Genomic DNA, 15,895 nt, shown 5'->3' with positions numbered 1-15,895 from the left:
CTACCCACCTGCTCCCTGCAACCCACTAACCCGCCCACCAGTCCCCTAGCCCACTTCCTACCCACCTGCTCCCTGCAACCCACTAACCCGCCCACCAGTCCCCTAGCCCACTTCCTACCCACCTGCTCCACTAACCTACCCACCAGTCCCCATGTAACCCCTTTATCCCCCAGTCAACCCACCCCCTGACCAGGTTCCAGGTTTCAGGAGCTCAGCTCCCCAGTGCCTCAGGCTGAAATCCCAAGGAGCGACCAGGTAAGCAGCCCAGCCAACGGACCCTCAGCCACCGCACACAGCGGATCCTGAGGCTGTTCAGAGGCCTGGTGGCAGGCAGGCTACATGTGCACAACCGCCTAATCTTTTCATTCAGTGCAATGGGAAGCCCAGGACTGGCCCTGGCAGATGGGAACTGTTGTCCTGTTGGTTGGGGGCCAGCTTGCCGTGGGTCTCTCTCATCTGCCCCCTCTACAGGCTTATGGCTGGCAAGCCGTGCTAGGCCTCCTCCAACCTAGTACAGGCCTTTCCCAGTGCCGATTTCCCGCGGGACCTTCTCCTCTCACACAGCACAAGCTCTGTCCCACATGCTGGCAGCCTGCTCCCTGCACAGAAATATGCAGAGGATGGACGCAATACAAGGGTGAATAACGTGGTCCGTGGCACCAGGGGAGCTACAGACATGGACCCTGGCCCGAGGCTGCCATTCCCTCCTCTAGCAGCAGGGACATGAGGGTACATTGCTGACATCCCTACCTTGTCCATCTGTGCCTTTAGACTGCACTCAGCCCCCTCCTGCCCGGACCCCGCCAGCCCCTCACCGAGGCATGAGGATCATGGGCAGAGGCTGCCCCTCACCCACAAGCCGCCTCCTGAGCTCCGAGGCCGGCTCTCCTCACCCGGCCAGTAGACACTATCTCTTCCACCACCCCGGGGATGCCCTGTCTCATTTCCAATGCAGCTGAAAAGAATTGTCTTTGATGGCCATTCAGGGAGGCTTTGTGTGACACACACCCACCCGCCACGGACGGACCATAACTAGGTGACCAGATGTCTCGATTTTATAGGGACAGTCCTGATATTTGGGGCTTTTTCTTATATAGGCTCCTATTACCCCCCACCCCCTGTCCCGATTTTTCACACTTGCTATCTGGTCAGCCTAGAATCGTAGAATATCAGGGTTGGAAGGGACCTCAGGATGTCATCTAGTCCAACCCCCTGATCAAAGCAGGACCAATCCCCAACTAAATCAGCCTAACCATAACTACTGAGGCTGAGGGAACTGGGATCGTTTAGTCTCCAGAAGAGAAGAATGAGGGAGGATTTGATAGCTGCTTTCAACTACCTGAAGGGAGGTTCCAAAGAGGATGGAGCTTGGCTGTTCTCAGTGGTGGCAGATGACAGAACAAGGAGCAATGGTCTCAAGTTGCAGTGGGGGAGGTCTAGGTTGGATATTAGAAAACACTATTTCACTAGGAGGGCGGTGAAGCACTGGACTGGGTTCCCTAGGGAGGTGGTGGAATCTCCTTCCTTAGAGGTTTTTAAGGTCAGGCCTGACAAAGCCCTGGGATGATTTAGTTGGGGATTGGTCCTGCTCTGAGCAGGGGGTTGGACTAGATGACCTCCTGAGGTCCCTTCCAACCCTGATATTCTATGATTCTATGATACTGTCCTTTTTGCTCCTCGTGTTATTCCACATAGATGCTGAAAGACTGTCACTTGGGGAGCAGTATTTGGCCAGCCCCCGTAGCCGTTCCTATTTGCTCTTAAGCCAGTTGCTAGGTGTTATCTGTCTCCTGTCACTGCCCTCCCCTCCGGTCCGATCCGATCCCAACGGGGGAAACCATATGGGCTCAGAAGAGAGAACAAAAGTACATTAACCACTCGGCACATGGCAACTCCACCAGCTGTGGGGAAGGAGCGATGAGCAATGAGATTCCCCGCAAGGCATGAGCCCTTCTCTCAACCTCAGCTGCTCTTAGCAGATCAAAGCACCTAGGCGATGCTTCTTCACGGTCCCCTGCACCGCAGGCCGGCTGGCCCCTTTGGTCTGTAGGTGTTCCCCGCACTCCTCGACTTTACTGAGTGCTCTCCGTCCGCGTGGCTGAGCACCCCGCCCTTCGGCAGGGAGCTGCCTGGGCTCACAGCTCCTGCTCACTGCCAGCTCACCCTTCAAAGCCGGGCTGGGGAATCGCAGTGCCGCTGCAGGTGCGCCCGATGTCTCAGAGCTACCTCCCACCCTTTACAGGCGCCCTGCAAACGTGGGCTCCGGGCGCTTCTGTCGGATGACGGAAGGGCTGGGAGTCTCGGGAGCTCAAGGGCTTTTTCTGCTTGTTGGTTACGTTGGGCCATGCTGTGAGTGCAGCGACGAGGTGAAGCCGGGTTGATAGGCAGTGACGGGATTCATATCAGACTCTGTGTTTAGTTTGGTGCTGGGAACCGGCATCCCTAGGCCTCTGACAGCCCCCAGCCTCACCTTGGCGCCATCCAGGAAAGACTGGCAAACCAGGGAAGGCCAGCCCTGATGTCTCTACTGCAGAGGAACCCAGGCAGAAACCCTCCCCTCCCCAGAAAACATCCCTCTGCCCGTCCCTGAGCGCCACAGAGATGCACCAAGGACTCTGGGCCGTGGAGTCTCCTGCAGCCACCTTTACATCCGGTAAGTGCCGGCAGGCTGCTCGGCCTCCTTCCCGTACGAAAAGCCCGTTTCCTTGGCATCCCAGCAGCACCTCGCCAGGCTCCAGTGAACATGGCAACGTCCCTGGATGGGAGATGCGATGGCACTGATACGCTGTGAGGCTGATCCCCTCGGACCAGGTGTGCCACGGGGGGCTGAGAGGGGGCAGGGGCGCTGGGGCCAATGGTGGATTAGCCAACTGGGGGGTGCCTGGAAAAAATCCACCGTGCAGTGGGAGCCTGGAGCCCTGGCCGTCTGATGGGCGGGGTGGGGAAAGCCCCCATGTCCCGACCCCATTCACCGGCAGCAACCCCCCAGCGGCTCTGGTCCCTGTCCCTGGCAGAAACCGCGGGACAGGGGAAGCCCCCCCCAACAACATCCCCCAACCCTGTCCCCGGCAGAAGCCACATGATGGGGGAAGCCCTTCACGCAGCAGTCACTGAGCCCATCCGCGTCAGAAGCCCCTGGGCGGGGGAAACCCCAACGCCCCTGTCCCTGGCAGAAACCACGGGGCGGCAGGGAAAGCCCCCCACGCCCGACCCCGCTCTCCAGCAGAAGCGCCAGGTGGGGTGGGAGAAGCCCCAGTGCCCCGACCCTGGTCCCCTGCAGAAGTGTAGAGGATGGTGGGGGAAGCCCCAGTACCCGGACCCCCCTAAGGCCCTGGGGCCATGGCATGGGGAGAGAGCTTCTCTGGTCTTGGGGCTGCAGGGGCGGTGGGCAGAAAGGAGCAAAAAGGGGTGGGGGGCTGAAGTGGGGGGGCAGAATGGGGGGGACCCTGGGTGGGGCAGACCAGGGGGAAGAGGCAGAAAGAGGTGGGGCTGTGGGTGAGGCCACAGGCAGAAGGGATGGAACAGGGGCAGGGCTGCAGGTGGAAGGGGTGGGGAGGGGCCCAATGTTCCCTTTAGTTTTCCTATCCATATGCAGAATGAATTTTGCTATATGCACCAATATGGAGGTGATGTGTGGCGGAGGTGGGATCGAGTGGTCCGGCGTGTGGGAAGGGGCTAAGGGCTGGGGCAGGGGGTTAGGGTGTGGGGGGGTGAGGGCTCCGGCTGGGGGTGAGGGCTTTGCTGTGGGGCAGGGGATGAGGCATTTGGGGTGCAGGCTCTGGGGTGGGACCGGGGAGATAGCCCTCTCTCCCTGTTGCAGCCCTGGAGCTGGGAGGGAGAGGCGTGTCCCTTTGCCACAGCCCTGGGGCTGGGGGAGCCTCAATGCATAGCTCTTGATGGCCTCCTGCGTGGCCACGCAGCTTAGCAGGAACTTATGAGGGGCCCTCCACTTGTTCTGGCTCAGGGCTCCAGGAAACCTTAATCCGCCTCTGGCTGGGGCAAGACTGAGCAGCAGAAGGGCTGGATCCTGGCCTGGCTGACCCAAGGCGATGGACACTCATTAGACAGGCAGGCAGTGGCGGTGTGGGAGGAGCCCACACAGTTTGAGGGCTGGGGCCCGATAGAACCTGCCGAAGAGACTCCAAACCACCCTGGGACCCCCTCCCGCCAGTCACATCGCCAGGGACCAGGCTGAAGAGAGCTGCCGAAGCGCCGCGCCCCAGTGCAACTGCTACCAGATCACAATGGTAGTGTGGTCATTTCACACTGGTGCAACCATGGGCGCCGACGCTGGGGGTGCTCCGGGGCTCAAGCACCCACAGAAAATACATAGAGGGTGCTCAGCACCCACCAGCCAGAGCTGTTTGGCAGGGCCACCGATCACTGTTTTGCGGCTGGCAGGTGGCACTTGGGAGAAGGCGGACAGCAGCGAGCAATGGGCTGGCCGGGGGCTTCGGGGGCGGAGCTGGGGCAGGAAGAGGCGGATCAAGGGAGGGTGGCGGGAGAGGGGCAGGAAGAGGCAGAGTGGGGATGGGGACTCAGGGTGGAGCGGGGATGGAGCACCCATGGGGAGAAATATAAGTCAGTGTTTGTGGGTGCAATTGACTGCACAGGGGCGGGGTAACAGGCCCCCCAACCTCCCTATGATGCACAGCTGCTCATGCCTCCCCCCCGAGAGCTGGCTGCAAAGCCCTCAGCGAGGTGGGGCTCCTAACGGCTCCACATGCCCAGCAATTTGAAGGTTCTCAAAGAATATAGAGATGAGACAGCTGAGCTGTGCCCAGAGTGGAGCCAACAGGCGTTGGGGGCAGAGAGTCTGAATCGCTGCTTGGGGGAGCCTCCTCCCTCTGAGGATTTGCACTCCCCTCGGAGAGGCAGCGTGGCCCAGTGGGTGGAGCGCTAGCCTGGCTCTTGGGAGCCCGCCCGGGGGTCAGCTCCCAGCTCTGCCACAGACTGCCCTGGGTGAGTGTCTCAAGCCAGCAGTTCACTGGCTGGTACAGAACATAGCCGACAGCTGTAACACCGAGCGAGGTCGGAGGAAGAGTTACATAAAAGCTGTGGATGAGTTTGAGACAGGCTCAACCCACCAGCTAAACACCCTCTCTGTCGGGGATCGCTATGGCAGGGGGCCAGGGCTGAGCCCCCCCCCCCCACGTTTCTCCTGTGGGCCGTGGTACCAGTGCGGGAGCAGCACTATACTGACCCCTGCTGCAGGGGTCTCGTGGCGATGCGCAGACCTGCGGCCGTCACATGACTGTTGGAAGCAAAGGAAGGGAGCCGGGGACCACAGCCACGGTGGAAGGGCTGAACTGCAAACCAGAGGCCACGTGCCAGCGGCTCCTGTTACTATTTCGGTGCCCTTCACTGCCCTGATTCTGAGCCAGGGTTCCACATCTCCCCAGTTTCACAGAGACGCTAACGGGCAGCTTGTCCACAGGGCAGGGCAGGCAGAGCTGGGAGGAGAAGCCAAGCTTAGCTGCTCTGCCACACATCGTTCCCCTTTGCATGACAGCTGGGGCAAGGCCCTGCTTTCCTGCTGGAGGGGTTTCACATCACAGCATTGCGAGCTGATGGGACCTGGGATGGTGCACAAATGTTGGGTTTCCTGTTGCATGTTTAGTGGTTGTAGCCTGGCTCCTGGGGCTGTGTCTTGAAAAGCAGGGGTGGGGGCAGACAGTGTTTGCGGCTGAAAGCGCCCGGGGGGTGGGGGGAGAACATGCAGGGAGGGACAGAAGTGGATTTAATACATGTAGCGCTCTCCCAGTCGACCGGTTGTGCCTGCAGGGGATGGGCTGCCTAAGGGCATTGCTGCCGGGCTGTGAGCGGTTCCCCTGGAGGGCACGACATTGAATGCAGCCCAGCTCAGCAGGGGGCCGACTGTTCCCAGCCCGGGGGCCAGCCCCCCACCACAGGATTTCTCTTTTTAAAAAGTATCATGATGTGGGGGTCAGTGTCTGATGTCTGGGGCCTGACTTGGGGTTTAGACCTTGTGGGGCTGAAAGCGAGCCAGACCCAGGCTGGACCCATTAATCAGTCCCAGCAGGCGGGCCCAGCAGTCCAGCCCGCCCAGCCTTTGGGGCTGCAAGCCCCACTCCCAGCCACGGGGTGTGCCGAATGGGGGAGCAGCCCTGGTGAGTGGCTGGAGGGGCAGCGCCCAGCATAGTGCTCCCCCCCCGTCCCTCCTGCAGCACTAGCATAGCCACTCTGCATCCCCGTGGCTGGGGGGCAGAGCTAGGGGTGCATAGGATGAACACTGGGCAGGGCCGGGCTGGGGGATTCCCTACCGAAGAGCCCCGGCTGCGGCTGTGTGTGGGGCGCTGGTGCCCCCTGCTGCCGACTCTCTAGTCGTGCAAGCCCTGGCAGAACGCAGAGCCACTCCGGCTGGTCTCTCCACTGGGCAGTGATGCTCTATGTGGCTGGGCAGTGAGATCTAGACATGGCCGCCCTGGCTGGCTCAGCGCCGCACGGAGCGCAGGAGAGGCAATGGATTTCCAAACTGTTCACAGCAGCCCAGGCATGGGGACGGTCAGGAAGGGGGTAACAGACTCCAGCCCTGCCCCCAGGCGTTTGCCGTCCCCCGGCCGGGCCTGGAGCCCCAGGGAGGTGGCTTACAGAATCGCCTCCTTTTCTCTTGCCAGTCTCCTCATCTTGCCCAGGCCTGGATGCTGCCAGCTCTGCCCTAGGCCAGCCCAGGCTGCCATCCCAGAGGTACCTCTGGGTAGGGTGGCTCTGCTCAGCGTGGTCCGTGGCGTCGGAGGAAGGTGTCTGCAGCTGGGGCAAGAGATGCTCCAAGGAAGGAATCCACCTCACTCAGTGGCCAGGGCCAGCAGCAAGAGGCCAGGGACATGCTCCCAGCTGCAGGCCAGATGTCCCGCTGTCCCTCGCTGGGGCCCGGCCTGGGATGGCAGCACCTGGCCACGGTTCCCAGTGCAGCTCCCCAGGCCATGCAGACCTCACAAGGCTCCCACACCTTCCCCTTGCTTGCCCCCAGCCTCCGGGAGAGTGGGGCCAGGGCGGCAGAGGGGGACCAGCCCTAGGGGACAAGGTGGAGCAGGAGCATGTGGACAGTGAGGGGGCAAGTGCCGAAGGATGAGGGCAGCTGGGGGAGCCCGAGCGTCTGGCAGTGTGAGGGAGTGGGGGTGGGGTGTACAGAGGAGCAGGAGAGGGGCCTGGGGGTACCCGAGGGGAGACATGGGGGGCCAGTGAGAGTCCCTAGGGAGCAGCAGAGGAGGCTGAGTCTCCAGGCCCCAGACAAGCCCAGCCTTTGAGTTCCCTGGCTAGGCATGAGCCCCAGTCGGGGCCAAGTAGGCTGGCCCCCGGGCATCTCCACCAACTGTCGGGGAAGTGATGCCAGCAAATGGCTCCAGCCAGCCGCAGTGTGTGGAGGGGGAAGGCCCTGGGTTCATGGCCAGAGGTTCACGGAAGACCAGGGAATATTACATCCCCTGCCCCCCACCGGAGAGTTCCACAGGGTAACACAGCCCCCCAGAAACTCCCCCACTAATGCAGCCTCCCAGACACTCCCCAGCCCAAGAGCTCCAGAGGGTAACACAGCCCCCCAGAGACACGCCTGCTAACACAGCCCCCCAGACCTCCCACTAACAAAGTGCCCAGAGACTCCTGCCACTAATGCAGCCGTCCAGCACCACCTCCTCCGCTAACACAGCCTCACCCCCCAGAGAGCCTTGTAGGCTAACAGCCCCCCGTGCACCTCCCAGACTACGACAGGGCCCCATGGGTGAACCCAATCTCCCCCAAACTTCCTGCAGTGTCCCACAAGGTCCCATAGCACTCACAGGCCTGCAGAGCACCCAGGAAATTCTTCTGCACTCCACTGCTGCCTTGCAGAGCTGGAGTTCCAGGTGTCCTGACCTTCCCCAGCGCCCCTCCCTTCCAGCCCCCAGGCTACCGGGGAAGGGCAGCCTGGCCTGGTGCTGCAGCCTCAGCGCTCCGGGACCAGGGCTGGAGGAGGGTCCGTGGGGCAGGCCGCGGCTTTGCTCACCTTTGCCTGCGTGACGCTTTCCTGAGCTGCTGGTGCTGGGCGCTCTGCTAGGGCTGGTGGAGTATGCCGGGAGGCTGGGTGACAGCACAGGGGTGCTGTGCGCCTGCTGCAGCTCTGGGGGAGAAGGAGAGGAGGGGTGAGCAGTGGGACAGTGGTGGGGGATAACCAGAGCTGCCCCTCTGAGGCCAGACCTGCTCTCAGCTGGAGCTGTGCAGACGGGGGTGAGCCCACTGAAGCCAGTGGTGGTGCCTGGAATCTGGCCCGCGACAGTGGCTGCTGCATTGGACTTGTCACCAAGCATGGAGGAACCTGTGAGGAGGTTTTGGGCCCAGTCCCCATTCGACTTCACTCTGTGACTGAGCCTGGGAATCCCCCTGCGCAGTCCCCCCGGCCTGCCCTGCTCTGCCCCCAGCACCGCTGGGACGGGGTGGTGGACGCTGTGCCACAGCTATTCGCTTCCTAGGGCCCCCAGGCTGCCCCGGCTTGGGGTACAGCCACACTGTGGAGACTACACCAGCACAGCTATCCCGGCACAGCCGTGTCCCGTAGATGCAGCCAACGTTGGCAGAAGAGAACATTAGCTATGTCTGCAACACTGTCAGGCCAGGTGCCAGCTCACGCCAAGGCCCCCCGGCCTCCCTGACAAATGCCCAGCTGGAAACCAGCCTGCCTCACCAGTGTGTTAGCATTGTTACAACGGATGTTAGAGCTATAATGTGTTCGGTGTTGGGACTTTATGACATGCTTGTGAGTTGCTGCATGTGTCCATCTCACATATAACATCTGTATCCCATGTTACAGGGCAACATTTACGTATTTTCTCTGTAACTAGAGAAGCGTTTGCTATGAACCTGCAAAGCCCCGAGTCATGAGGAAGCACGGCCAGGTGTGAAATACTCGTTCACCACAAGAGGCGTTATCTGCTGCCCACACAAAAGGTCTACAGACACCAGACAAGCCATTGTGGGACATCAGTGCACGAAAGACTTCGCTGATTGCTCCCCTCATACCCCTGAAGAGTAGACGTGCTCGTCCCATCCCTTCGAACTCTGGGGGAAGGGAATAAAAATGCCTGGCCAGAAGGAACTTTATCTCTATGCTGCTTGAACTGTGCGGGGCAAAGACTTCTAAGGGTACGCAAGAGCGAGGCCATATAGAGCTTGCTGATTACAGAAACTTTTGTTACCTTTTAGAACCTAAGACTGTAACTCATTTGTGTGTGTGTTTACCGCTTTAACCCTGTCCTTAACTCTCATTTCTTTTTCTTCTCCAATATATCTTTAGTTAGTTTATTATAGGATTGGCTACAGCCGTTGTCTTGGGTTTGAGATCTGAGGTGTCATTGACCTGGGGTAAGTGACTTGTCCTTTGTGACTGGAGATAACCTGAGTGTTGTGGTTTTTGGTGTAAGGGACCATCTATCACAAAAGCAAGATGGACTGGAGTGCCCAAGGGGACTGTCTGTGACTCCATGGTTAGGCTGTTACAGTGTTGGAGGAGTTCACACTTGTCACTGGGTTGGTGAATTCTAACTGTGAAACACAGCACCCGTTTGGGGTTTGTGCCCTGGTTTGTGCCAGTCTGCCCTGGGTTGGCACTCATGGTTGTGAGCCACTCCAGACAGCTTGATAATGTCAATGGAAGCCCTCTTCTGTCAGCATAGCTGTGTCTACTCCGGTTGTTAGGTGCGCAGAGCTACCCCGGTCAGGGTGTGGTTGGTTCACACCCCTGACTCACGTAGCTATGCCGATATAACTTTCAAGCCTATGAGTCTGTCTACACTGCAGCTGCAGGTGTGTTTGCAGAAAGGGCAGATCTAGCTAGATCAAAGCAAGGTCAGGTAACAGCAGCAGTGAAGCCATTGCAGCATGGGGGTGGTACAGGCTAGCCCTGCCCACCCAGGACCCCGGATACACTCTCTGCTGGTGCTGCCGCAACTTCGCTGCTGCTGCTCCCCAAGGTAGCTTCGATCTAGCTAGATCTGCCCGTACTGCAATCGCAGACATCCCCTTACATGGGTGCTGAGCAGCGCCCTGACTGGCCCCAGAGTACAGGGAAGGGCCATGCGGATTCCTAGAGTCATGGATTCGAAGACCAGAAGGGATCATTGCGATTGTCTAGTAGCTTGGCCAGCGTAGAGATCCCTGAACGTGTTTGCGACTCCATGATGAGCCAAATCTGGCGCGTGACAGGGTAGGATGCCAGTGAGGGACAGGTGTCTGTCAACAGCATCCAGCCATCGTGTTGTAGGTCCTCCAGGGCGTCCTTTCCGTCCAGCTCCAAATCGAAGGTGATTTTTGCAGGGAAGCTGGTAGGCATTCGGAGCAGATAACCGTGTCCTCTTAGAGCGCTGGGCGACTGTTTGAGAGAGCGGGACCTGTGTAGCTAGAAAATGGGTCTCTTCATTCAACTTGAGTTTGAACCATTTGATATTTTTGATATTCAGAAATGCTTCATCTGACTGGTGTCCAGCTTCTTTTCAGTCTTGTTTCAGTCCGTGTTTTGTGCATTGCTTGATTACAAATGTTATTTAGCTTACAACACGTGACCATATCACCTCCCAAATGAGCCATGCCACACTGTTCAAACACGGCTAAGGTGTTAATGGAGATCCAGGGCTTCTTAGCCATTTTGGGGATCAAGGATAGTCATAGCAATCAGGGCTGGCTCCAGGCACCAGCCCTCCAGGCATGTGCTTGGGGCGGCACCTGGAGGGGGGTGGCGCTCACCCGGGGAGAGCGAGGCCGCGGCCGGGCTCGCTGCCCTCCCCCCGGTGCTCCGGCCGGCCGGGAAGAGCGGGGCCGCCCTCCACCGGCGCTCCGGCCGGTCGGGGAGAGCAGGGCCCCAGCCAGGCTCTCCGCCCTCCTCCTGGCGCTCCGGCCGGTCGGGGAGAGTGGGGCCCCGGCCGGGCTCTCCGCCCTCCTCCTGGCGCTCCGGCCGGTCGGGGAGAGCGGGGCCGCTGCCAGGCTCTCCGCCCTCCTCCTGGCGCTCCGGTCGGGGAGAGCGGAGCTGCGGCCGGGCGGGACCGCCCTCCCCCGGTGCTCTGGCTGGCTGAGGAGAGCGGGGCCGCGGCCGGGCTCGGCGCCCTCCCCTGCTGCGCTCCCCGCCGGGGGGCGGGAGGCGGCAGGAGGCTTTTTTGCCTGGAGCGGCAAAAAAGCCAGAGCCGGCCCCGATAGCAATATGACCACAAAGCTCTTATGGGAGTCAAAGTTGTCATCCTCGAGGAATCTTCTGCCAGGAACAACGTGGCCTCCTTCTATAAACACTTGTGGAGCTCACCCCCAAGAAAGAGCTTTCATTTGGTGTGATCGACTCCAGTTCTGATCAGCTACTCAGTGCAGAGGTGGAGTCTGTGGCACGCTGGAGGGAACATGTCAGCCAGCTGGTAAATACACTCTCAGCTTTGCGGGACCCTGACATTAAGGCTGTTGCTGAGTTGACCCATTCCATGCAAAACGATCCTGGCAAATCCACCAAAATCCACAGAGTGGACACATAAGGGAAACCAGGCAGCAGGAATCTGTGGCATTCCTGTGGACCTGTTATCTGGGATCTGAAGCCCATGCAGGCGGAGGGAGAACCAGTATACTTTGGCAGTCTCAACCCTGTTTGAGATTTCAGTTGCACTGCGGTTTCGAATGCTACTGAATTTTAGGTTGGATCATTTGAATTCTGGTAACCCAATCGTCGCTTTGCCTATGCTCGTTAATCTAAGACAGAAACGTGCAGAGACTAATTAGTGGTCGCTGTTGCCAGGCTTGGCAGACCGATGAGTTCTGCAGTTGCTGATGGACGATTTCCAGCTATGAGAGATTATGAACTCAATCATCTTCTTTGTTCAACCGTCCTTCCTCGACCACGGAAATCAGTGAATTCACTTCCTATGAAACCAGGTGTCAGTGAAGCAATGTTTATAGTGGGGGTGTTGAAGGTGGAAACCATGTGTTTGAGTTGTTATTACTACTTCAAGCCAGGGGGTGCTGCAACATCCCCAGCACCCCTATTTCCAGCACCTAGGCCAGGTGTTCCTAGAGGCCTGGGTCGGAAAGAGCTAGGCTCAGCACCCAGGCAAACACCAGTTACTGGGCAAGATGACAGGGCACCTGGATGAGGGTCTCTGGAGAAGTCAGAGCAGGTGATCCTGATGGACCTTAAATTCTCTGGAACTCTGTAGGGCAGGAGGGACAGGATGTGACACTGCACCCCATATTCTTCACAGTAATATTATTATGATATGATTATGGTATAATTATGGAGCATTTTGTACCAGATGGGTCATGTGAAGTGTGATAAATGAAGTATGTGGGGGGGTAGCTCCCTTTGATGGACACCCAGCCAGCCAGTGAGCTGTAAAATCCCTCTTCGTAGCTATTCTCTACTTGCTTTACCTGTAAAGGGTTAAAAAGTCCCCCAGGTAAAGAAAAAGAAAAAGAAAAAGTGAGCACCTGACCAAAAGAGCCAATGGGAAGCTAGAACTTTTTAAAATTGGAAAATAAACTTTCTCTTTGTCTGTTGTTCTCCGGAGGAGACACAGAGCAGCAATGCTTTAAGCTGCAATGCTGTGTAAGGCTTGAACCAGGTATAAAAATTCATCTTCCATACCTAGAAGAAATCATTGGACAGGGCATGTTTAAATAGACACGATTAGGTTTATTTCTTTATTTTGGCTTGTGGATCTCCTCTGTGCTAACCCCAGATGCTTTTGTTTTGCTTGCAACCTTTAAGCTGAACCTCAAGAGAGCTATCTCGATGCTTAATTTTTGTAATTATTTCTTTTACGATTTAGCAAAATGCCTAAGTTCCAGATGTATTTTCTTCCTCTTTGTTTTTAATAACATTTACCCTTTTTAAGAACAGGATTGGATTTTTGGTGTCCTAAGAGGTTTGTGCACGTGTTGTTTGATTAGCTGGTAGCAGCAGCTAATTTCCTTTGTTTTCTTTCTCAGCTCTTCCCCGGAGGGGGGTGAAAGGGCTTGAGGGTACCCCACAGGGAGGAATTCCCCAGTGCTCCTTCCTGAGTCCAAGGGTTTTTTTTGCATTTGGGTGGTGGCAGCGTTTACCAAGCCAAGGTCAGAGAAAAGCTGTAAACTTGGGAGTTTAATACAAGCCTGGAGCGGCCAGTATTAATTTTCAAAATCCTTGCGGGCCCCACTTCTGTACTCAAAGTAACAGAGTGGGGATTCAGCCTTGACATGAGGTGTCATTGGAAAAGTTATGATTTGCTGAATATGATTATCCTATTTGTATGCATGTATCATTTTTGTATCTGAAGTTATGAATATTGACTATATGTCTGTATTTCAATCGTGCTTATGCTGGATGACACCCACAACTAGCCTTTCTGGTACAACAATGAAGAAGCCAGAGAGTGCTGATGGCCCATCAGCAAAGACAATGGACCCTGGAAGAACTTAACCTTCCTGTGAACTTTCCAGACAGCCTGTAAGTAACGGCTGCTATGACTCAGCAAGGTATGCAAGTGCATGTGACCAGGCCACATGACTCTGGACTCCATCTTGGGATGTCCGTGTTTTTCCACAAACTGAGTTTGGGACAAAGGGTCCCACCATATGTTAAAGATCTGCAAGGCAGTGGGCAGCACAGCATCGGGGGGAGGTGACCAGCCCTCTGTGGAGAAAGAAGTGGTTCGGGACTATTTAGAAAAGCTGGACGAGCACAAGTCCATGTGCCGGATGCGCTGCATCCGAGGGTGCTAAAGGAGTTGGCGGATGTGACTGCAGAGCCATTGGCCATTATCTTTGAAAACTCATGGCAATCGGGGGAGGTCCTTGATGACTGGAAAAAGGCTAATGTAGTGCCCATCTTTTAAAAAGGGAAGGAGGAGGATCCGGGGAACTACAGGCCTGTCAGCTTCACCTCACTCCCTGGAAAAATCATGGAGCAGGTCCTCAAGGAATCAATTCTGAAACACTTAGACGAGAGGAAAGTGATCAAGAACAGTCAGCATAGATTCACCAAGGGCAAGTCATGCCTGACTAACCTAATTGCCTTCTATGATGAGATAACTGGCTCTGTGGATGAGGGGAAAGCAGTGGACGTGTTATTCCTTGACTTTAGCAAAGCTTTTGATATGGTCTCCCACAGAATTCTTGCTGGCAAGTTAAAGAAGTATGGGCTGGATGAATGGACTATAAGCTGGATAGAAAGCTGGCTAGATCGTCGGGCTCAACAGGTAGTGATCAATGGCTCTATGTCTAGTTGGCAGCCGGTATCAAGCAGAGTGCACCAATGGTCGGTCCTGGGGCTGGTTTTGTTCAATATCTTCATTAATGATCTGGAGGATGGCGTGGACTGCACCCTCAGCAAGTTTGCAGATGACACTAAACTGGGAGGAGTGGTAGATACGCTGGAGGGTACGGATAGGATAGAGCGGGACCTAGACATATTAGAGGATTGGGCCAAAAGAAATCTGATGAGGTTCAACAAGGATAAGTGCAGAGTCCTGCACTTAGGACGGAAGAATCCCATGCACTGCTACAGACTAGGGACCGAGTGGCTAGGCAGCAGTTCTGCAGAAAAGGACCTAGGGGTTACGGTGGACAAGAAGCTGGATATGAGTATGCCCTGGATAACAGTGTGCCCTTGTTGCCAAGAAGGCTAATGGCATTTTGGGCTGTATAAGTAGGGGCATTGCCAGCAGATCGAGGGACATGATCATTCCCCTCTATTCAACATTAGTGAGGCCTCATCTGGAGTATTGTGTCCAGTTTTGGGCCTCACATTACAAGAAGGATGTGGAAAAATTGGATAGAGTCCAGCCGAGGGCAAGAAAAATGATTAGGGGTCTGGAGCACATGACTTATGAGGAGAGGCTGAGGGAACTGGGATTGTTTAGTCTGCAGAAGAGAAGAGTGAGGCGGGATTTGATAGCTGCTTTCAACTACCTGAAAGGGGGTTCCAAAGAGGATGGATCTAGACTGTTCTCAGTGGTACCAGATGACAGAACAAGGAGCAATGGTCTCAAGTTGCAGTGGGGGAGGTTTAGGTTGGATATTAGGAAAAACTTTTTCACTAGGAGGGTGGTGAAGCACTGGAATGGGTTACCTAGGGAGGTGGTGGAATCTCCATCCTTAGAGGTTTTTAAGGTCAGGCTTGACAAAACCCTGGCTGGGATGATTTAGTTGGGGATTGGTCCTGCTCTGAGCAGGAGGTTGGACTAGATGACCTCTTGAAGTCCCTTCCAACCCTGATATTCTATGATTCTATGATTCTGTGAAGGCAGGGAGTGACATCATCGGTTGTTCTTTGCGCCCCACACTAGAGGACTCCGGAAAACACCTGCGGATCAAAGACTGAATTGGGGAAGTGCTGCACTCAGGCTAAGGGATTTCTAGCCTGTGTATGAAAACCCTGGGGCGTCCAAGCTGCAAAACAAGTGTAGCTTGTGCCTTAAGAATCTGCCAACCTGCTCGTATCATCAGCCAGGGTGAGAATTTGCTAATTCATATCCTATCTTTCTAGTGCTTAGTTTGTGTTTTTGTTTATTTGCTAGGTGATCTGCTTTGATCTGTTGGCTATCCCTTATAATCACTTAAAATCTATCTTTTTGTAGGTAATACACTTGTTTTCTGTTTTAATCTGAACCAGTAAGTTTGGAATGAAGTGCTTGGGAATCTTAGCTCAAGGGGCAGGGGCTGTTGCATTTCCTGTCCACATTGAGGGGCTTGCACTGTACAGTCCGCTGTGCAGCGCAAGATGGTATAATTTTGGGTTTATACTCCGGCATGGGGGGGGCGGGGGGGTCCTAGGCTGGGAAGCTGGTGGTTATTTTGGAGGTAGCCTCTCTGTTGTTGGTGCATGCAGTGGCTGGTCAGAGAGCCTGCAGATAACTCCAGCTGGGAGTGTCCCTATCTGTGCGAATGCTGGTGGAAG

General features: G+C 56.3%; 1 protein-coding gene across 2 annotated transcripts in view; it reads right to left on the bottom strand.

The window, feature by feature from the left end:
* Positions 1-15,895, bottom strand: part of ROBO4 (roundabout guidance receptor 4) — a 97,065-nt gene that overhangs the window by 16,289 nt on the left and 64,881 nt on the right. For both annotated transcript variants that reach the window (XM_065570598.1, XM_065570599.1), the window contains exon 15: positions 8,003-8,116. In XM_065570598.1, coding sequence (XP_065426670.1) covers positions 8,003-8,116 — 114 coding nt within the window. The remainder of the gene's footprint in view (positions 1-8,002; positions 8,117-15,895) is intronic.

Source organism: Chrysemys picta, chromosome 16, assembly GCF_011386835.1.
Source record: "Chrysemys picta bellii isolate R12L10 chromosome 16, ASM1138683v2, whole genome shotgun sequence".
Lineage (NCBI taxonomy): Eukaryota > Metazoa > Chordata > Testudines > Emydidae > Chrysemys > Chrysemys picta.
The sequence above is the reverse complement of the archived record's forward strand: the minus strand, read 5'-3'. Positions and strand labels throughout refer to the sequence as shown.